The 21582-nt window shown below is 33.1% G+C and overlaps 3 protein-coding genes across 9 annotated transcripts; all 3 read right to left on the reverse strand.

Annotated features, from left to right (window-relative positions):
• Positions 219-7884, reverse strand: LOC109346479 (CMP-sialic acid transporter 3-like). Of its 5 annotated transcripts, none has more exons than XM_019586057.1 (16): positions 7326-7884; positions 6897-7098; positions 6198-6314; positions 5343-5399; positions 4795-4872; positions 4161-4205; positions 3741-3800; positions 3486-3608; positions 3262-3339; positions 2674-2743; positions 1873-1980; positions 1607-1740; positions 1409-1485; positions 1019-1064; positions 863-924; positions 219-587 (listed from the first exon to the last, which is right to left on the reverse strand). In XM_019586057.1, exons 2-15 carry the CDS (start codon positions 7062-7064, stop codon positions 874-876), a joined length of 1212 nt encoding a protein of 403 aa, XP_019441602.1. In that variant the 5' UTR covers positions 7065-7098; positions 7326-7884; the 3' UTR covers positions 219-587; positions 863-873. The 5 variants fall into 5 exon arrangements, with proteins under 5 accessions (XP_019441602.1, XP_019441603.1, XP_019441604.1 ...); XM_019586058.1 differs by having other exon boundaries at positions 219-486; positions 859-924; positions 6897-7104; positions 7326-7883; XM_019586059.1 differs by having other exon boundaries at positions 219-423; positions 6897-7104; positions 7326-7693.
• Positions 9611-13925, reverse strand: LOC109346481 (PTI1-like tyrosine-protein kinase 3). Of its 2 annotated transcripts, none has more exons than XM_019586063.1 (8): positions 13788-13925; positions 12714-12894; positions 12168-12421; positions 11914-12040; positions 11556-11829; positions 10509-10641; positions 10314-10400; positions 9611-10129 (listed from the first exon to the last, which is right to left on the reverse strand). In XM_019586063.1, the coding sequence occupies exons 2-8, from the start codon at positions 12805-12807 to the stop codon at positions 10007-10009; spliced, it is 1092 nt and encodes a 363-aa protein (XP_019441608.1). In that variant the 5' UTR covers positions 12808-12894; positions 13788-13925; the 3' UTR covers positions 9611-10006. The 2 variants fall into 2 exon arrangements, with proteins under 2 accessions (XP_019441608.1, XP_019441607.1); XM_019586062.1 differs by lacking the exon at positions 13788-13925 and adding an exon at positions 13519-13557.
• Positions 15944-21149, reverse strand: LOC109346482 (transmembrane protein 120 homolog). Of its 2 annotated transcripts, XM_019586065.1 has the most exons (11): positions 20849-21049; positions 20682-20760; positions 20494-20588; positions 19906-20010; positions 19744-19823; positions 17236-17326; positions 17034-17141; positions 16688-16774; positions 16429-16497; positions 16152-16290; positions 15944-16121 (listed from the first exon to the last, which is right to left on the reverse strand). In XM_019586065.1, the coding sequence occupies exons 1-10, from the start codon at positions 21047-21049 to the stop codon at positions 16159-16161; spliced, it is 1047 nt and encodes a 348-aa protein (XP_019441610.1). In that variant the 3' UTR covers positions 15944-16121; positions 16152-16158. The 2 variants fall into 2 exon arrangements, with proteins under 2 accessions (XP_019441610.1, XP_019441609.1); XM_019586064.1 differs by having other exon boundaries at positions 15967-16290; positions 20849-21149.

Raw genomic sequence — 21582 nt, forward strand, 5'->3', positions numbered from 1 at the left:
AAGTGCCTTTAGACTTGGTAGGAAGTGATGTGAGCTATCAACTTTTTTTATTCTGTGTAGAAATAAAATAAAAAGAATTAACAAGGGCAAGATACAACAACATCGACTGTTTCATATATGCATGTAAATATAACTTTCTACAAGAAACAAACATTTCGTTTTTTCTACCCGTAATATCATAAGATAAAATACCTAAGCCATGTAATAAACGTAAAGAATAACCCAATATAGATATATAACGGGTTAAAGTAAAAACAACACAATAATAATAATAAGATAAAGGAGAAATCAAATGTCCAACATAAAAGAATTAATGTAGCACAAGAAAAATACACATGGATATGCCAAAATCTCTTGCGAAGCCATTTTCTATTGCCTATCAAAATCTTCAGCAGCTGAAAATCCTTGCTTGCTCACCAGCTCCTGTATTCAACAATTCATGCCTTTCTTTATGAACCAACTAGATAAAATGCCTTCCGTGGAAAACTATCCCAGAAAAGGCAAAAATAACTTTACGTTTATTATGACTTTAAAATGTGTGCAATAATGCAACCAGTGACATCACCCAAAAAAATCTTTAAAATTTCCTAGATACTAATGAGATTGTTTAAAAGCATAGAGAAATGGTTCTAAACCTTGAGAAAGTGGGATATTAGAATTGGCAAAAGTTAGAAGCATGGTATTTCATTGTGCTCTAAATACAAAGGCATTGCTTAGGAAAACAATATTTTGAAGTATAAAGTATAAACAGATTCAAGGCTTAGCATCCAACGAACTAAGAAATCATGTTATCCATAAAATTAAAATAATGAACACGGTTTTGAAGATGCCAAAACCATTAAAAACAGAAAGCAAAACATACAGTTGGTCAATCTATTTTGGAAGAAGTGACTGCCTCTCATCAAGCCCCATTCGATGACTAGCCTGGAAATATCCATGTTAACAACAAAACATAAAGCAATGAGTCCATAGTATAAAAAGTCCGCAATTATAAATCATGGTGAAGACAGATCAGTACCTCTTCATTTGCTCCAGCTGCCATGTTTATAAAGGATTCCTTTGACCTGGAATGAACATAAGGCACTCGTTATTCCAAAGGAAGACGGAAATAAGTTTCTCACAACTATTTTCTTGTCATATGGCAATTCAAAAAATAAGAAATACCCAACAATTAAACTTTTCAGAAACTGCAATTATGGAAGAAGAATCTTTCTTAATCATTTCCAGGATAAGCAGGTAGTTGGTAAAACTTGGATACAGTAATTCAATACAATGGAAAGCAAAAACAGAAAGTATGTAAAGTATAAAGCATAAGAGTTTTATGGAGCCTAAAACAAAGCTAATAGCCATATCAATGTCCACTCAAGGAACGGAAAAATTTGATATTAGTAAATAGATTAGCAAGCACCTTTGTTTGTCATGAACACCATGCATATCCAGCAAACCATTCTGCTCATCTTTGACTTTTGAAAGCGGTGAAAAGAACTGAAGAGGAAATGGGAACGGTGATGCAAAAAGAAAATGTCATCGGCTGAAACTGTTTCTAAAAAGTGGTTTGTCTCCAATATTTTTAATTGCCAACCAGAATCTTTGAAATTCAACTTACCTGGTGCATTGAGATGAATACAATAGAAATGCCTAAAACGAAGTTCATTGTTAAAGTATGTCCAAACATTACAGCAGATGCTATGCCCGTAAAGATTGTTGCAACTGTTGACGAGTACTTCTTCAAAATCGTATCTGCAACACATTATATGGGTTATTGAGAGAAGTGAAGGGACACATTAGAAAACACAAGGGCAGTCTAAGATAATTATTCTAGACCAGTTTTTTATATAAATTCAACAAAAAATACATATCCAAATTATTAACCTGCATATTTGAAGAAGAAAGAGGATAAAATTCCTTGGGCAGCATTGTTAGCTATCAATAGCATAGTGGCTTTTGAATGACCTCGCAGGATATCAAAGTTTTCAGGACCTGGAACATTTATGGCAGCATCACAGAAATCAGTTAATAGTTTGAGCATCAGAAAAGCAACACAGTATAAGCCACAGAAGGTTTAAACAAGTTTTATTATCAATAGATGCCAAGACCCACAAGTGTATACCATTGATTGAATAAAATGTGATAATGGTGGGTATGAGTTGTAAATTGTTAGGGGAGTCATACGATGGTCAGGTGGTTAGGATGGAGGGTTTAAAAAGTGGAGTGATAAGGAGGTTGAGGGTTTAAATCTCACATCTAAAAAAATACTAATATACTAACATTTACCTATAAAAAAAAAGAGTTGTTACCTGTTAGGGATAGTTTAGTGAAATTACATTATTTTACATTGGTACTAAATACATTCAATAATTGTCCTAGTCTATGTGTGTTATGCTAAAGTGACAATTAAAATGGGACAAACAAAGAGAATAATTTGGTGGTCATGGGTTGTAATCATCAGAAATACCGCTCAATGTAAATCTGTGGCATGTAACCCAATTTTTTAGTTTGTTAAATGAAAGCCACTTGTCTTCTGGTTGTGTGCATGACTCCAATCAGTCTCCTGTTTTGTTTTATGAAATTTACAACAAAGCATGATAATTATCTTCAAATTTGTTTTTAAATTGTTTGGTACCTTGTTTGAAATGACAATCAGTATCTAGAATTTAGAGATTCACTTCTCACCCTTAATGACAACAGTCCCGAGTATGCCAATAAAATTGAATATAGCTCCATACCCATATAGGAATAAGTTCTGTAAACCAAGAAATAGAGAATCAATATCCAGATAAATAAAAAACTAAATTAGTGAAAGACTGCAAGTATCTTGGCACCACTAAACTGCACTTCTTGAAACTAATTATTTATTTTATTTTTCTTCCCTTTTATATTTCAGGATGTTGACATGATTCTTTGAACTAGTTTTGGCAGTTGACCATCATTCTTATACATTAGCATTTGTGATCCGTACAATGCACAGGTTAATGAAATAATTATATTTTATATCGGTTGGTTTTTACTCAATCCCATTTAGCATATTGAAAGATATCACAAACTTAAAATATATCAGATGTACTAATAAAACCAGATAATAATTCAATTGTTGATTAAAAACTCAAACTAATTAAATTTGTATACTGTCCAGTTAGAGGATGAATTTATAACTCATTCCATGTGGAGAGACAGATAAATAAATTTCAACTCAACATTTTTTTTGGAATTAATAAAAATGCTGTCCAATTATGAAAATAAATCCAGTCTTCCCTACATCACCTGGAGATAAATGCTTGTATCGTATTGGCTCTTCAAAGCATACTCATTATAAACAGAGGCCAATGATGGAATAGTGACCTGCAAAATAACTCCAGTTTAAAAAATTGGAAAATAAAGGAATCTAAATAAATAAAAGTATAGAATAGGCAAAATTACTTTGAAATGAACTAATTGCACAATAATAACCAAATATAAGGTCAAAAGAACAAATAACAATCACTTACGAAAATCGAAGTATAGATATATGCACCCATTGTAACAGGAAGGCCCAAAGCTGTAGCTCCTTCGGGTAAAGATCGTAGTTGATTGACACTTATACCAATGAGCAACAAACCAAGAGCTTCCCACTGTAGAATAATAAAGGAGCAATTGGGATTTACATAAGGACTACAACTTGCTAGTTGCTAGAGTTCAATAGTAAACTACAACATGCTAAAGTTCAGTAGTAAAGATCCAAATAAAACTGAATAATAGCTAACCTGAATAATAGAAAACCGACGCTTCATAATCACCTTTAATAAAACTGCTATTACTAAAACCTGCAAGATGCACAATCAAGAGTCAACCATTACAAACTAATTCAAGTATCAACTTAAGCGGACTATGAAGAGAAGAACATTTAAAATTGTTTGCAGGAATATCTTCAGAAAAGTAATTAAATAATAATAAAAAAAGGACGGAAGAAAAGGAGAGAATTTCTAGAAACAAAGTGACAAGAATAATTCACTCAAGAACAGTTGACCGTTGCTATTAAAGTTTAATATAGGCACAAGTAATAGGAGGTTTGTTTGAGAGGCATCAACAATCATCATGAGAGAAATACCATACCCAATGCATAGGCAAACAATTATTTGACTGATAATGCGTTAAATCATACAGCACGGTGAATGAGAAATTACCTTCAAATTGCTTAACATCTTCACAGTAGCAGGATTAAAATAAAGCTGCATGGAAGGTGATATCAACTATTAAGTCAAGTCAGATCCAATAATTTCTTCAAATGTGTAAAATGTGACTGAACAATCATAGGAATGTTATATAAAGTCACTTGATTCATTACTTTCTTCTTTTCCATTTAAAAAATGAAAATGAATTTAGACTCCGGATGAGATAGCAAACATTAGATAGAAACATAAGCCCAACTTACACAATGGCCATTCACTAAGGCACAGCCTAGTAAATATTTAAGACATACCATTTGAGATGCATAAGCAACACAAGAATTCACAGCTGATTATAATATAGCACCATTGAAGTTACATGAATATGGCAAAGGAGGAAAAGAGGGAAGACCTCCTGAATAATGCTTAACTGAGTAGATGATATGTGCATGTCATAATACAAAGCACTAACACCTACTTATACTAATAATCAAGATCAAATACTAGTCTAGTACTACTAGCACAGGCTCAGCACAGTAAGACAATTAACACTCTAACACGACTAATTATAATATTCCAACAAGCATTAATGACTAGCATTCTAGACTGAATCCTTTTATACATACATTGTTTATAGGCTAACTCTACGTACCTGCATGATAAACTTCAGATAGTTGTTTATAGCATACAGAAAAGCTGGAATGGCAAGAAGGACATTGTTGCGAGCAGCCTATAAAAAGATAATAAATGATAAATATAAAAAGGCTGCCAGGAAAATGTAGCATTTTTGGTTGTTATTGTTGTAAAGATATATAAAGATGTGAAGGAAAGGAACAGAAAAACTAGATGTTCTCCCTTGTCCCACATTCACAGAGATATTAATTAAGCACAAGTGATCCTGTAACTATGCAAAACTGGGTATCTAAGAATCTAAGATGAAGGTATGAACACTGCTGTACATATGCACTTTAAGGTAATAAAGTAATTGACGGTTTTTTTATTATCATAACTAAAACATGCTTATGCAACTTGAACTGAGTAATCCAGTTCAAACCTGGGAAGCACGGAACTGGAAAAGGACAAACATTGGTGGAAATTGAGGAATATCCTATACTGAAAAACTAAGTGTTATTGTAATTAATAAAGAGTCTTCACAAATTTGTTCATTGATACAAAATTAATATTTAAAAATCATAGTACCTGCACAAAAGTAGAAATCGAAAGAAGAGGCTTCTCCCCGACCTTTTGATTCCTAGCCTGCACAATCAACCAAACCTTAGTAAGATAAATACTAAGAGCACACAAAAATTAGCCTAAAGATCAAAACATCTCAATGTACCATTTCAGTTTGATATTTGAGTTGGTTCTAACATTCCATAAACGTCAGGAAATCAGTATCCTCAAGGATTATCAGGTATAATAGCTGCTAAGGTTAAGCTTATCCTAGCATGAGATCTTGGGTTCGGTTCCTAGATTCATGTCTATAAAAAAGCGCTATTAGGAGGGGTTTCTGCTTGGGCGCCTGACCATGCCATGGAAGATTAGTCTCTAACATATGGAGTAGGAGGATACACTACGATGCCGACAAAAGAAAAAATCGATAAACCCACTTTATACCATTAATAATCAAAGAAAACTCAAACCATAGGCTATCAGATTTTTTTGTTGCTGTTTACTTGCGAAGATAAATGGGAGCCCCATGCCATTCACTATAGACAAACTCTGGCCTATTATGGAGTATCCACTAAAGTGACTCAGGAAATAATCATTCCAAACCAAGCATTTTCTTTCTTTTATCACTGTAAACCACATACAAAATTAGGTAATGTCCCACTATTATAAAAAAGCTGTGAATCCTAGTAAAATTACAATTTACTAATGATTTGCTTCAATATATGTTCTAAATTGTTTTTTTATTATCGGCAATATGTTCTGAATTGTTGATCCTGCGCTCATAATCCACTTCTCACTTGACACATGCTTTAATTATAAATAATTGAAAATACTGTATATATTTGAGAATTTGAATATAGACATAGAAAAAGCGACCTGTACCTGGATTAAAAGCATAACAATAGCAAAGAAAACCTTTGCAATCTCTGTCAGAAAGTTAACACTAATTGGGCTAAAATTGAATTTCCCATCCACCTTGCACATATAGACAAGAATAGGCTGCCATATTCAAGGAAATAGTGTATGTCAGTCACTAACAGGCAAAAAAGTCTAGTGGGAAATAACAAATTTAACAAAAATCAACACTTAAATCTACATTAAACAACTACAGCCTGCAGTCTACACCACCTTATCTCCAAATGTAAAAGTTTCAATATGCAAGTAAAAAATATGACAAACAGAAACGAAGTACTTCTTCTAGGATTATAGAAATACATACACTATGTCATAATCATCCTTAAATCCCTTTTTCTAATCCAAAGCAAAAGATGCTTTTCCAAGCTATTAGGCAGCCTCTAGCGTAGACAGAAATAGAAAGTACAGGTTCTAGCCCTTCCAGTTGAACCAAAATATTCAACTTTTTAAATCTGATGTCCTGTTCTGTGCTCTGCTATCTATAAAATATATCAAACAAAAAATATCACCTATATGCTATTTTATGTCCCGTTCTAACACTTCTAAGTTCTAACCGATGCTACCTACTTGACTACTCCTAAATCATAATGCCAAATTGTTTCAGCTGATTCCTCTATTCCATTAGTATTTGAAATAGAAATTTGAGCAAAGAGATTGTATATTTACCTGGAATCCAACTAGAATACAGTCACCAACAACCAAGAAGACATTAAGTGCACGATACTTGGATGATACTCTACTTTTGTGGCGATCATAAGCCCTTGATATAGATTTTGTTGTTGGCGAAACCAATTTGGAATGGCAAACACTACATTCTATCATCCCGTTATTCATCTATATGTCCCTCAAACACTATCAACAACTCGATCTGTAACTGAATAAACAAAAACACATAACTCGAGCTTCAATAAATTCTACAGATCTTACTATTTCGAAACACGAAATCATAATTCAAATACGAATTCTCAAAGAAAATCGAGATCCAACAAAATACGAAAACGCGGAGCTGAGATCTTGCAAAAAATTGCTTCACCGACACAGAATATAGAAATTCATGCAGAATCATAATTCAGAATTGAAGAGACAAAGACTAACCTAAATCGAGTCGTAACCGAGCATTTACGAAGAAACTCGGTTTGATCTGCAGCTTGCGGAACAAAATAGAAAGTGATACAAGTGTGAGTATGATTTCGAAATCGAAAACGATTTGAATTTCATTCACTTCTTCTTCTTCTTCTTCTGCTAATATCAATAGAAATTGGAAGAAAATACGAATTGTGAGAGAAATATGCGAAGAATATGCATAACGAGAAATCTGAGAGAGAGAAAGAAAGGAATGCGTTTCGTATTGCTGTTACTTGTTACATATTTAAGCATTTATTTGTTTGCTTTCAATTTACACAAGTAAATAAACTTGTGACATGTTGGGTATGGGAGAAGGTGACAGACCAATCAGGTTTCAGGGTTGTGAGGAAACTATGTGGAGTCAAGGGTGGATTTGTAATTTGCAAAATTGGTGAGTCACTGTCACAGGTTGGCTACAAATGAATCATCATAACTATGTGTTATAATTGGACACGAGAAAAGTGTAGCTAATTTTTATTTTCAGGTTAGAAGTTTCTTTCGCTTCAATGTGCAGGGTTGTGGTGTGTGTCTCGGCACCAAAATTTATAAAGCAAGCTTTGGGATTGTGAACTTATCATTATGATATAATAGTAATGGTAATATAATAAAATAACTATTAAAAATATCTATTAATGGAAATGATCCCTATTTATAGTTACGTGTAAGTTAATAAAATCAAACTTATAATCCAAATCATAAAATCCTAATATCAAGTCAATCATATTCAGACATAATTAAATGGATGGAATCAAACTAATTTAATTATTTTTCTGTAAAATAGTATTCAAAGAACCGAAGAAAGATACAAACCAAACATACCCCTTGAGCTCTATTCATTGAATTTTATTTTGTTTAGAATTAATAATAGATTTGAAAAGTTAACCATTCATTCATAATCAACAAATCTACAAAATAATGCTGATAGTTTTAGTACTATTATTAGGAGAAATAGGATATGTGGATGAATATTACTTTGATTAAATGAAGGTCCAGAAATAAACGGCAACACGAAAAACCTTTTTTAGAAGGCACACCAAGAGTGTTTTTGGAAAGACCCTTTTAATGCTGCATCTACTAAATTCATTGTAGTTTTGATCTTAAACTATGACAATAGAGATGACAACGCGCACGAACGGCGCGGTAATAGCTACCCGCTACCACTACCCGTTTTAAATAATTTTTTAACTTTTTACTTTTATTATGTTTCAAATGAGATGAAACTTAATTATTTTGGTATCTTTTGATTGAATATATGACAAAAATGCTAAATTTATTGGTTTTTCTATTTATGTGATTTGTTGTTACATTTCCTTAACAAAAAATATATATTTTCTTTGTAAAACATGTGTATTTCTACACATGTAATAATAATTGTGGATATTTTACCACCAAATTCAATAAAAAATATAAGCAAAATAAAAAAATGTAAACAAAGTAAAAGGAAAAGATGTACATAATGTAATGAATATTAGGATAATATATTTTTTATTTTAATTAAATATAATATATTAATAATATAAATAACAGGTACTCGCAGACACAGGTACTATAATACTTATATCCGCCTGTATTACTACGGGTATTTTTAAATATCTGTTTGCAAAATCGGCGGGTACCCGTTTGTGACACATACTCGTGCCATACAGATTTTGCTCCCAGATACGAGTTTTTTTTTTTTTGCCATCCCTACATGACAATCTCACAAGCATGTTTATAAAAACTAAGGTACTTAAATATTTTAACAACTAAAATCCTTTTAAACTTTCATGTACCCCAAAAGCAAGCTAAAAAGCTCTTTAAAAAATGACTCCTAAGTCCTACATGTTTGAACTCTAATTCTCTTCCCACAAGCGTCTCTATCACCTCCACAGTATGTCATCTAATTTCCTAGACCCATTTGTTTAAGTTTTCAAGAAAAATGAGTTTGTAGTTTAAAAAATTACTCATTATAAACTTTACTGTAAAGCAAAAGCTATTTATTCATTAAGATAAAAAAATGATCATCAGAAATCTAATTAGTTTGAAATTTTGATTCTTTGAAAAGCTTATCCAAATATATTTTAAGCTTCTTGCCTAAGAAAATTTAATCCTAAGACTCAAGGAGAGACTAGGACATGGCACAAATTTGAGGGGTATTCAATATCCCTCTAATCCTAGTGGACATTCATTTGCCACTCTTTAAAAGGGGTAGTACTGGTGGTGTTTCAAACCAAGTAAAACCAAAACATGCAAACTACTTTTGCAGGGGAATAACATAAAGAATTATAAACATGTTACCAAAAAAGAAAAAAAAAAGCCTCACACGTAATGGTCTTTCAAGCCAAGTATCAGCTTGGTCTGATAGCAAAAAACAAATAACGAATATGGGAGGATCAACATTTAAGCCACACATATCTCCACCACACAAGCTACCCATATCCATTGTTGCATTATGGCTCTATACATGTCAGCATCATAAACCAGAAATACTTGGAATTTAACAATAACATGAACTGGGCCATTTCAGTCCTACACATCCAATCTCATAACAAAAATAAAATATGTGTAAATATATATACTCAGCATATGATGAAATATGGAGATAATTGAATCAAACTGTGCAGAAGATATATAGAATTCAAAGAGAAGTTAAAAACTCAATTTTATTTGTTTCAACTTTCTGGGGCAGCAGGAGCGGGAGTCTTCAGAAGTGGTTGGAGTGCTTTAACAACAATGCTCATATTTGGCCTAAACTCTGCTTCATACTGCACACACAGTGCTGCAACAGCTGCAAGCTGCATAGCCAATGGTAATTAAGCACTGTCAGTGTCCACCATGATTTATGTGTCATTAGCGTGGTGGTGTCGTTGAATGTGGGGGTTTCCATTTCAAAATGAAGACCCAAGTATCATGGCTCATGTGTGTCATTGAATGTGGGTATGTGCAAGCGCATAGAGAGAGAAGGAGGGAGAGAGTTACCTTGGCAACTCCTTTAGGGGGGTATTCTCCTTTCAATTTTGGGTCGACACATTGTTTAACTTTATCCTCACTTAACCTTGGTGTAGCCTGCAAAAATCATAAACGTCAACAAAATATACATTGGTGATAGTATAACCCTAATCCTCACTTAACTGAAACAGGTATAAGTATAACCGTAAAAGTAGGAGCACTGACCCATGTGACAAGACTTTGCTGTCCGCGAGGCATGGTATGATCAACAGGTTTTCTTCCTGTAAGAAGTTCAAGAAGAACAACACCAAAACTGTAGACATCACTCTTCTGAGTCAACTGGCCAGTCATTGCATATCTGTAAAGTTTGCGAAGACAAAAATGCTAAGAACCAACCAATAAAACAATAAAAATCTATCTTGTAGTGGGGCAAAAGAGTTGATATGAGAAACAGAACAAATTAAAAATGAAGAGGAAAGAAAACTAAGGAGGCCAAAGATACTAATTGTGTTTTCGTAGTTTATAATGAATACTAGTACCTTACCAACTAGACTACAGTTTATAATGAATGAGTACCTTACCAACTAGACTACAAAGCAAATTGCTTAAATGACGAACAAAAAACTAACAGCACTATAAATTGAACACTTCTTGTAAATTTTCATCCAAATTTTGAGTTACAATGCAAAGATGATCATCAATTTCAACAGTGACATGCACCACTCAGAACATCATAACCTCAAACATACAGGCTAAATAATTGACAATATATAAATTGCATTAACAAAGCTAAATATAAGACATACCATTTAACTTCCAGTAAATTTAAAGCCAACCACGGGTACTACAAGGAATGAAACAAAAATAACACTACTGCAAGTCTCATTTTCTCTCTACGACAATAACTTACCATTCAATAGTGACCACCTTATCATTAAGTATAATTGAAATATTACATAATTGAGCTGCATTTACATGCATTGAATCAAAGAGAAGTTGGAGAGAGAAACATAGTCACGAGAAACATCCACTGAGCACATCCAAAGGAAGAACCAACAAACTTACCAGATAACAAAATATGATTCAAGGTTTTAACCAAATTAACAGTCCTCTGATGATAAATCATGAATTCCAGCTATGTCACACACAAGCATTTATAAGAACAGTAATATATTTAAAAAAATACAAAATTAGCATACACGTCTGTGAATTCAAAGGGTGAATAGGAGAGATGATATACAAATAAAAAGGTAACAAGTTTCAGCAGCTTACTCTGGAGCATGATACCCAAAAGTTCCGAGCACTCGAGTGGAATGAAGGCGTGCAGCCATGTCAGGAGCCTGATTTGAAAGGTTAAAATCAGCTATCTTAGCCTTGTAATCTTCAAAGATAAGCACATTACTGGATCTGATATCTCTGTGAATAACAGGTGGTTGAACTTTCTCATGTAAATATTCTAATCCCCTTGCTGCATCAACTGCAATTCTAACTCGTTGTATCCAATCAAGAGTTGGCCCTGGTTGTGCCCCTTGAACTCCCTTTCTACCTGCAATGTGAAGACACTATCAAAATCATCAATGGAACTTCGAGCTATGAAACATGCAATAAGACAGGATATGATATTACATACCATGCAATATGTCATGAAGAGAGCCCATAGTAGCAAACTCATATGCAAGTACGCGAAGATTTCCTTCAACACAATAACCATGCAACTCAACAAAATTGTCATTTTTCAATCTCGAGACCACGGAAACCTGACAAGGGGAAAATTGAATAATAATAATAATAAAGCTATTAAAATCAGAATAGCTATACAAAACCAACATATTTTCAATGCATAAACTAAGATAGATATTTTGTTTGTTAATAGAAGAGACATGCCTGAGTCAAAAACTCATTATTTGTTTCCGGTTCAGATGAAACATCAAGCTTTTTCACAGCCACAACTTTTCCATTGTTCAAGGTTGCATAATACACCCTTCCATATGATCCTTCACCAATCAATGCCTTTGATCCGAAGTTATCAGTCTTTTCCTTTAGCTCATCTAAAGATAATGCTGGAACTTCAATGGGAGGTGGTGCCTTTTGTGTTTCAGGTTTGATAGGAGCTGATGTCTTTGAACCTTTGTGGTAGCCTGAAACAAAAAAATATGACAATTGATGAATCTTTACCAGGAAAGAAGCCATCCAACTGGGTATGCTTAGCTATGAAGGCAGTAAAACTTTGAATTCACAAGATGAACAACAACAATACTAGAGGCTAAATGTTCAAGTGACTAGCAGAAGGCACTCCTGGATATGAATTAAAAACGCCTTACAATTAACAATGCTATTAATACCCTTCATTGTTAATATATTTACTTCTTTCTCAAATAGTATACAAAAGCAGGAAGAAAAAAAACAAATGGATTAAATTAAGAAACTCACCATCTCCATAATTCCCTGGGCTTTTCAGGTGTTCATTTTCATTTGATGGGTAAGACTCCTCCACCTGACAAGTACAGCAAAGCCACCGACGCATCCTTGTCTTCTTATTCAAATGTAAATCGTCTTTGCTACGAGCTGAATTCTCTAGGCGGACAAAGTAACCAGGAGGAGAAGTGTGTGCCTACATAATGCCATCGAGGCATGGACATCCAATCAATGACGTTGTAATTAGGATCATAAATCCAACAACTAATTCACAAATGAAAATAAATAAGAATGCTAAAGATACAAAATTTAGAATATCAGGTAATAACGGTCACAAACAATGCTGAAGAACTTGATGCTTGATGTGCTCATACAAATAGAATGCAATCTTCAAACTGTACATTTTGGCTAATACCTTGATCTCATAAACATTACATCGTTGAAAAACACACCACATCCTTGCTGAATGTCATGCATTACATTACAGATTCATAATACTTTTTTAAAATACAGAATTTGAGAATTATGTAAGTAATTTGCCAAAGGAACACTCAACAAGGAACTGCGAATGGATAATTTATCAGCTTATAAAGAGAACATGGTAAAAATCATCCGTTGATATTTGACACGAAATCATTCCACAATCAAATAATTTCAAGTTGAAATATCATAAAAAATAAAGGAAATATGATGTAACAATCCACAGAAGAATCAAATCATGGAATATAAACAACAAAATTATGAAAAGCATGGAAAATTGATGAGCAATTTTGAGGTCCTGAAACAAATTGATTCGAAAATAGTAAAACTGAATGGTTACCAAATGAGAAGGACGATGGTGAAAGTCTCTGTAGTCCATTCAAAAGCGGAAATGGAATTATTAAAGAAATGAATCCAAATCGGATTGAATTTGAGATTAACACAAATCAATCGGATTCGAGAAAATGGAAAACACCCAAAAAGTCCACACAGAAAACAAAGCGATAAAAATACGATAAAGGAGAAGAAAATGGTGAAGAAATGACAGATATGTTAACCAAAATTAGGCATAAGACTGAATTAGAGGTAAGAAGAGAAGAGAGAGAGTACCTTTTTTGTAATTAGGGTTTATTTGAATTTGAGTGTTTGAAGGATGCAAATGAATGAATAGAGAGAGAGAGAGAGAGAGAGAGTTTTTGTTTGTTTGGTTTGTGAAGTTTTGGATTGATGCAAAGGAACGAAGCTTTCCATACCAGGTAAGCAACGCGGTTTAACATCACTTTTACTTTTTTCATTTATTAATTAATCAATTCGTCTTTCAAATAAGTGCTTCTTTACATTTTAGTATATTTTAATTTATGTGTTTTACAAAATAATTTCATGATTTACGAGTTTTATGCATGTATGTTTTGTACATGTATTTTGATTTTGATGTATTGAACTATTGATCATGTAAAGTTTTTAAGATTATCATATGTTTAGATTTTTTTTTAATGATGTGAAAATGTATGATATGGATAAAAATGTATGATTGATACTATTTATTTAGTATATAAAAAGGTGTTGATGTTTTATATTTGTAGGAGAATTGAATTATTTACTTTCTCATTCAATACATTATTGTATTATTGTATGAAGTATGAAGAGAATATTGTTGTGTGTTGGAGAGGATATGAGAGATTATTTATTGAGCTTATAAGCTAATTTTGTTAGGCATGATTTTCAAAAGGCCTTGAATTATCCATATAAATAAATTGAAATGATGCATGCATGTTTTATAAGTCTGACTAATGTGTTTTTTACATCATTTTATACTTATCATCCAGTTGGTTGACTATGTTTTTCAAATATTTTCAGTTAATTTATTAGTCTTAAAACTTTTCAACATGTAGGCAACTTTTGGAAACTTAAGACTTTGAATTATACAATTATAGGGAAAAAAATGTATGCAATGTATATAGTACCACACTGCATCATCCACCATTTGTAATTAATCATTATTAATTATTTTTTTAAAAGTAATACAAATGAATGATAAATAATGTAACGTCTGTATATAAATCTTTACACTATCAGTGTATAGATATACACTCATAATAACAAGAGCAACAACTCTATATTTTAATTTGAAAATTTAATAATTATGCTTTTCATATTTGAAAATGAAATTAAATAAAAGTATATATTTGTTTGTACACATTTTGATTTCTTTACTTTGTAGGAAAGAATGTTTGTTACTCATTCTTTAGACTCCTTTTCATGTCTGGTTTTGTTCTCAAGACTACTTCTATGTGCTTCTTTATTGTCAACCTCTATAATCATAGGCATAAATAATTTGAACCATCGCATTTCTATATCGAATAATAATTGGTTGAACCAAACCAAAGCACTGCAAAATAAACTATAAATTAATGTTGAACGAACAAAAGTGATGCAGAAAAATAGGATTCAGTCAAACCGAATCATAAGCTGGAACCAAAATTCATCTTATACCCATCATTGGACAAACTTTGTAAGACAAACTTAAAAACTTAAATATCATATTATTTGGTGAAACAATCAAGTTTGTTAAAGTCTTCAAGATATAATGATATGAGTACTTTTGACATGCCATATATTTTTCCAAGTTCCAACACGTGGTGGCACAACTTTTTTGTATAAAAAGTGTATTCTACTAGAATCTATTATAGTATCTTTCTAATCAAATAATACATTCCCACATACTCATCTTAAATCTTAAATCGAGTGTGCTAACAGGGCGTTAGTCTTATAGTGCAAAACTCTACTAGATCCTTAAGATGACCAGAAAGTAAAGAGTTCAATTTTTTAGAGTCACAATTATTGGGAGAGACATTTACGAACTTTTAAAGGGATTAGAGTGAGAGGATGTAGCACCAAAAAATCATAAATTGAGTGTTATGGGTTTTTTTTTCTTTTACTTCATCATAACAAAGAATATCTCTATCTCTTTTTATACATGGAAAATGATATCAATCTTTGACTTAGTCTATGTAAATTCATTCTAATGTAGGTAAAAGAAATACACATGTCTATTCCAAACACTTTGCATAAACGTTACACCACAAAAATAGTTCAGGGCAAAGACCAAATTGACAAAATTGCTTCAGTATAAGTTCTACAATTAGTTAAGCAAAAAATAAAATACCTAAAAAGGCACCTATCATACCATCTCTACTTTGCAAAGTACTTAGAATAATCTAAATAAATTATGTAAGTAACCAGAAAATTCAGTCATCATAGACATCAAGGGAACAAGTATGGTGACTCAAAAAGTGGATAACATTGCAAGCCATAATTATTATTTTGATCCAAATTTATGGTTATGCTTAGACATATTAAATGATTAATAATGCTACAAACAAAGCCAAAATGATCACTAGCTTGAAGTGTGGTCAAAACTGAAACAAGTGGAAAAATTGTGATCCTATTAAAGATGAAAAAGTTACAAGTCACAAATGTGCTAATTCAGTCTCTGCTTACTCTTGCTTTTTCTCATCTTTGCCTTAAATCTTGACTTTACCATTAGAGTCTGTACTGTATTTGTGAAGTTCCCAACAGCCATCAAGACCAAAAGGACACCACAAAATATTACCTGACCCAAGAGTATATCTATCATTACATGGCTAATTTATGGCTACAAAATGAAATATTACTACATTTATTTCCTTCTGTTTTTGTCACTGGAATGCACAATATGAAGTAAAAATAGCAAGTGCGAGCCAAGTAGTACCTGCCACTCGGAAACAACCCCGACAAATGCAGTCTTGAGCAACAATATTCCAACGTATGCTTCAAATCCCTAAACCAAAATAGGAACACATATACACTTCATGAATGTCAAACCAAAATCTATGTGACATCCCGGACAATAATTTTCAAAATGTGAATAAAGAATATAATTTTAGTTTTAAAGCAAATTGACAATGAAGAGCGTAAAAAGCCGGAGCAATAAGCCTAAGGCGTGTTTTGGGTCAAGCTAGCAAAGTTACCTGCAGAATGAAAAGCATTGGACACAGTAACCACAGTTGGCCATCCACACCAGCTGTTTCCCCCCACACAACATCCATTCTCTTAGCCTAAAATTCCGAGAAAAGCAAGGATCAAAACTATATATATATTTTCTAGTTCATTTGCTTTAAGAGATTTCAGGATAAAATTAATGCTATAGGGAATAGGGAAAAGGGAATTTCATGATTGCAAATAACACCACATAGCGGGTCCAAGAGTTAAAAGGGGCTAACTAGGCAGGACGGTAGAAAGATTGTGTGTTGGTAAGATATAACCAAAATAGAACTAGCAAAAAGAATGTACAAATATGTTATTCAATGGTGTCACCTTTCCTAACGCAATACGAGTATAGAGTCTCTGGCGTTGATATCTATTTTGTAAAAGCATTGCAACTCCTTGCATCATAGCCCACTGTAGGAAAAGTTCTACACCTCTCTGCATGTGTTGTTGAGACATAAGGAATCAACACATAACAAAATTAATAGAAAAAAGGAAGCAAACACTACATGAATAGCGGAAGGAAACTAACCTGCTTTGTTGCACAATCCGGTTGTCCTTTAATTCCACAAGTGAGACTCACAAGGGCCATCACCATAGCACAATAATGATGATATATCCACCTGTAACCATATAGCAAGTTTATTTGCCAAAAGATTTAGCCCATGTAAACCAATCTCGGCCCTTCCCCAATCGCAATACGCTATGCAAGGATGATAATGTTAGCAGCCGAAACTACATTAAATTTATGTCTTCCCCTTCCATGTTCTCAATCTAATGCAAGTCAAAGGGGTGAAGAGAAAATAAATTATTAAGAGAGGGAAGATATCCAAAAGGACAGGAACAGAAAATGAAGAACATAAGCTCAAAAGAGTGAACCAATCGCATGGCAAAGTAAAGGAATCACATTTAAAACTAGTGAGCTGAAACCCATAAATAGACAAAGAAACACACCCGCCCTGCAGAATCAGAAAGAATAAACCACAATGAATCTGTAATTTCAATCGATCCAAATGAACCAAACACCATCATCAAACAAACAGACATAGTTACAAAACACCATATCCTCCCTCGTAGCCAAAACATCAAAACAGCGAGAGAAAATGGCCATAAAGTTAAACTTAGATGCACACATCCAATGTCATACAAACAATATATTGGTGCAGCAGAAGTGATCGTTGTGCAGCTTTGGCCACAAGCAATCAAATAAAGGACATAAGAATAAATACATTATTAGAGAACAAGGATTACAAACCTTAGCACGTCCATGGGCCTACCTGCTCATGGTGTGTTTCTATTTTGTGCTTATATCTGGTGCACATCATAACAAAGGACTTGAGTCCAATATATAACATTGACCACTCTACTCTATTCCAATACTACACAATGTGGACAATGTGGGAGTAACGCAATAACATATTTCAAACATTCCAACAATCTCCGTCTTGATTGAAATAGACGAATATTTCGCTCCTTAGTAAATCTACACAAGACCTTAGCGAATATATGACTCCACCTTGTTCAATGTCTAATTCTCTTTAACTGCTCCCCTAGAGCATAGACCTTTTGAGTATCCTTAACGATGTTACCAAGAGCCTAGCTTTCCAAACTTGTAGTGCAATACCGCCATCAAATGGAACATGCTGCCTAGCCACCTATTGCTAGGAAGTCTTTTGACATATTGAAACTTCTACACAAAAGTTCACCAACAATCGTCCTCTTCAATACTCAGTCAAACTGAACCTTGGAGCTTCTTTATAAAGCCTCAACCGCTACCACCATTGTCTATTCCGACAAACCTAGTTCAAAAGAACTATTATACTCCACCATAAGGAGTATACTCATAATACACCTTGCATCAATGCTAACTAATGTTTGTGTCACATCCTTCCATCCAAGTCAATGCCCATGTCACACCCCTGCATCTCTACCAAAGCTCGTGTTACAACTTGCATCAAAATCAATGCCCATGTTACACCCTATATAAGCGGCTACCAAGATATTATTATAGAATAAGGATTACAAACCCTAGCACAACCATGGGTCTACCTGCCCATAGGGTGTTTCTATTTGGTGCTTATAACTAGTGCACATACATTATAACAAGGGACTTGAGTCCAATATATAACATTGGTCTCTCTACTCTATTCCAATACTAGACAATGTGAGACTAACACAATAACATATTTCAAGCATCCCAAAACAATCCAAACAAGTTACTTTGCTATTGATAGCTACTCATATGAGAGCTCTTATGACACAGTACAAACTTCAATAGAAAGGGCCCTCTGATGCCCAAACACATGCATCAAACAATTAGTGTTAATCAGGGAAAGTATCAAATCCAAATGCAAGCCATGACTTAGTGTTAGTTTCATCCATAATAATGAAGTTGTAGCATCAGGATTTTCATGAAGAAGATTCACGATAAGATAATGATTAGAAGTAACCGATAATGCCTAATAAATGATAATGCCCAATAATGATACCAAAACTATAGGTATCTTGGTCATTGAGGATCCAAAAAAGTGGACAGTTCAAAAAATGACAACCACAAGAAAAATAAAACTGAAGAACATGTACACCATAAAAAGAATCCCTAACCAAAGTTATCCCGTAAAGGAAAATGGACCATAGCATTTCCAAACCAAGCAAAAAGAAGAAAAAGAGGGAAGAGTGATAAACTCCCTGGGATAATGGAATTTGAGTTGAGTTAGTAGCAGAAACCCCAAACTTCATAATTATTACCATGTTCATGAAAACCATATTCACTCTTGATCAACCCAACTACTTTGTCACTAGGACAGCATTTATGGACACAATAATCTCCCTAAGTATCCCTCACTGGATACAAAACTAGTAGAGTTGATGAATCAATAACCGAGTTATCTAATTTTCAATCATTTAATTTGAGAACAAAGTATAGAACCAAGAACCTCTTTATCCATTTATTAGCCATTGTCGATTCTTGTTTCATGACAGATCGTTATAAACAAAAGTTCCCATCACAAAGCCTGCATATAGCAAAGAGTGTATGTACCATGGACGAATATCACTTCCATTGACTCTCAATATGTTTTCTCGCAATGCCAGACCAGTGTAAAGGAATAGCAGCCACGCCTGACAAAATATAATGCTGAATGACAGATCGAGTATGAATGTTTTATCATGTAATCAAAGAAAAGAGACTGATAGCAAATACCAGGTAAATCTGAACAGGGAAAGCTGGCAAGCATCCATCCCAAACCCAAGATCGTAGAATAAGCAGTAATGCCGGAAAAAGGAGGAACAACAGGGCGGTTTTATCCTGAATGTAAGAAGTGACATTATCATTAAAAAGGGAAAATATAGACAAACTTCTTTTGCATGTGTGAAGTTTTTCACAAACTATCAATTTGAGTCAACTTACCAAGCTTGCAAAAGTCACAATATCAAACCATGAAAACTAGAATCTCGAAAACCAATGATGCTATAATGACAATCAACAACTATGCTAGATTTTGCAGTTCCATATTTCCGGTCATAAATAACATGAATGTAAAAGCACCAGCAAATTCTTCGAACCTAGTTATTTAGTCAATTTAGACTACAGAGTAAAGCTATTTAAAATGCATCACTATTCACTAATACTCCAATTAAGCATCACATAGTTTTAACCTCACCTTTCTAAGACAACTAATGTTTTGTCTTAAACAACACAAAATCCACAAATTTTTCTAAGAGGAAACTAGATACACATAAAATAAAAGGCATAACAGTTAAATGAAGAGAGAGAAAAAAGAAAATATACCCTATAACTGTTGTATTCCTCTTTAACCTTGAGTTGAACATCTTTTCTGGAAGCACGCACATTAATAGGTCCAATAAACATCCTCAAAAAATTTCCTAAAGTAATTGAGAGAAACATGTTATAAACTTATAATTATATCAAACAATAAACATAAACATATTATAAGTAACTAAAATGAATTACCAAACCTTGTGCATGTGCAGGAAGAAGAGTAGCAGCATCACCATCAACCACAATGCATCTCGCTCTTTCCAAATCTTCATCCAACTATAACAAAAATCAAAACCCATTTAGGATCCAAATAATTACAACAAAAAACGAATTGGGGTGTGATGAAAAATAAAAAAGTTACTACCTTTTCAACTAAGGTGGTGTTATTGGGTAGAAGAGAATAAAGGGAAGAACGAAGTGAATGGATTTTGGAATGAAGAGTAAGAACACGTTGGCGTAGTGTTTGTTCATCGCTTATGGTTTTTGAGATATGAACTGATACTGAATCTTCAACTTCTTTTGCTTCTTCAATAACTTTTGCTACCTGTTCTTCAATATTCTCCATTGTTATTCACTAATGGTGTTTCTGCATTTACCCATTGTTATTTTTATATTATTGTATTTCTCCCATCCCAACACTCAAAGATTCTCTCTTTAACCAAGAATAAAAATAAGAAATGATTTACTTAGATCTACATTTTTTTTATAAACTATCCTAAGCAACATCATGAACAGTTGAAAACTTCACTGTGATGCATATCTATGGTTTATAGTTTCTGTTTTATATTATTTTTATTTGAGAGTTAATGATAATAATAACTTATTGATAATATAAAAAACACTTACATTGTTATATATACATGTTAAATCTTATATTTTATACAGTTGAAAATGATATTATTTGAGTACTTCTTTAAGCATTCAAAGTAAATAATTTCACATACTAAATTTATCTCATATTGATAAATAAAAAAAGGAGGTTACTTATTCTGTTGTTAGGGATGTTGGTATTGCGACATGTCAATTTTGAGATAAAAAGTTATTTGATCTGAACATAAAAATTAAATGTAAATAAGTTTAATTTGGTTAAGTTAAAGT

This window comes from Lupinus angustifolius, chromosome LG04, assembly GCF_001865875.1.
Source record: "Lupinus angustifolius cultivar Tanjil chromosome LG04, LupAngTanjil_v1.0, whole genome shotgun sequence".
Lineage (NCBI taxonomy): Eukaryota > Viridiplantae > Streptophyta > Magnoliopsida > Fabales > Fabaceae > Lupinus > Lupinus angustifolius.

What these genes read in the sequence shown, in the direction of transcription:
- LOC109346479 (XM_019586057.1), bottom strand. Translation starts at nt 7,064, where the DNA reads ATGAATAACGGGATGATAGAATGTAGTGTTTGCCATTCCAAATTGGTT. An exon ending in GTATTCTAGTTGGATTCCAG is followed by an intron (nt 6,315 to 6,896) that starts GTAAATATACAA and finishes TGAATATGGCAG; the next exon opens with CCTATTCTTGTCTATATGTG. An exon ending in TTGTTATGCTTTTAATCCAG is followed by an intron (nt 5,400 to 6,197) that starts GTACAGGTCGCT and finishes TTGATTGTGCAG; the next exon opens with GCTAGGAATCAAAAGGTCGG.
- LOC109346481 (XM_019586062.1), bottom strand. Translation starts at nt 13,557, where the DNA reads ATGGACTACAGAGACTTTCACCATCGTCCTTCTCATTTG. An exon ending in ACCATCGTCCTTCTCATTTG is followed by an intron (nt 12,895 to 13,518) that starts GTAACCATTCAG and finishes GGCATTATGTAG; the next exon opens with GCACACACTTCTCCTCCTGG. An exon ending in CCCCTAAAGGAGTTGCCAAG is followed by an intron (nt 10,130 to 10,313) that starts GTAACTCTCTCC and finishes TTGGCTATGCAG; the next exon opens with CTTGCAGCTGTTGCAGCACT.
- LOC109346482 (XM_019586065.1), bottom strand. Translation starts at nt 21,049, where the DNA reads ATGGAGAATATTGAAGAACAGGTAGCAAAAGTTATTGAAGAAGCAAAA. An exon ending in CGGATTGTGCAACAAAGCAG is followed by an intron (nt 17,142 to 17,235) that starts GTTAGTTTCCTT and finishes CAACACATGCAG; the next exon opens with AGAGGTGTAGAACTTTTCCT. An exon ending in GGGTTGTTTCCGAGTGGCAG is followed by an intron (nt 16,291 to 16,428) that starts GTACTACTTGGC and finishes CTCTTGGGTCAG; the next exon opens with GTAATATTTTGTGGTGTCCT.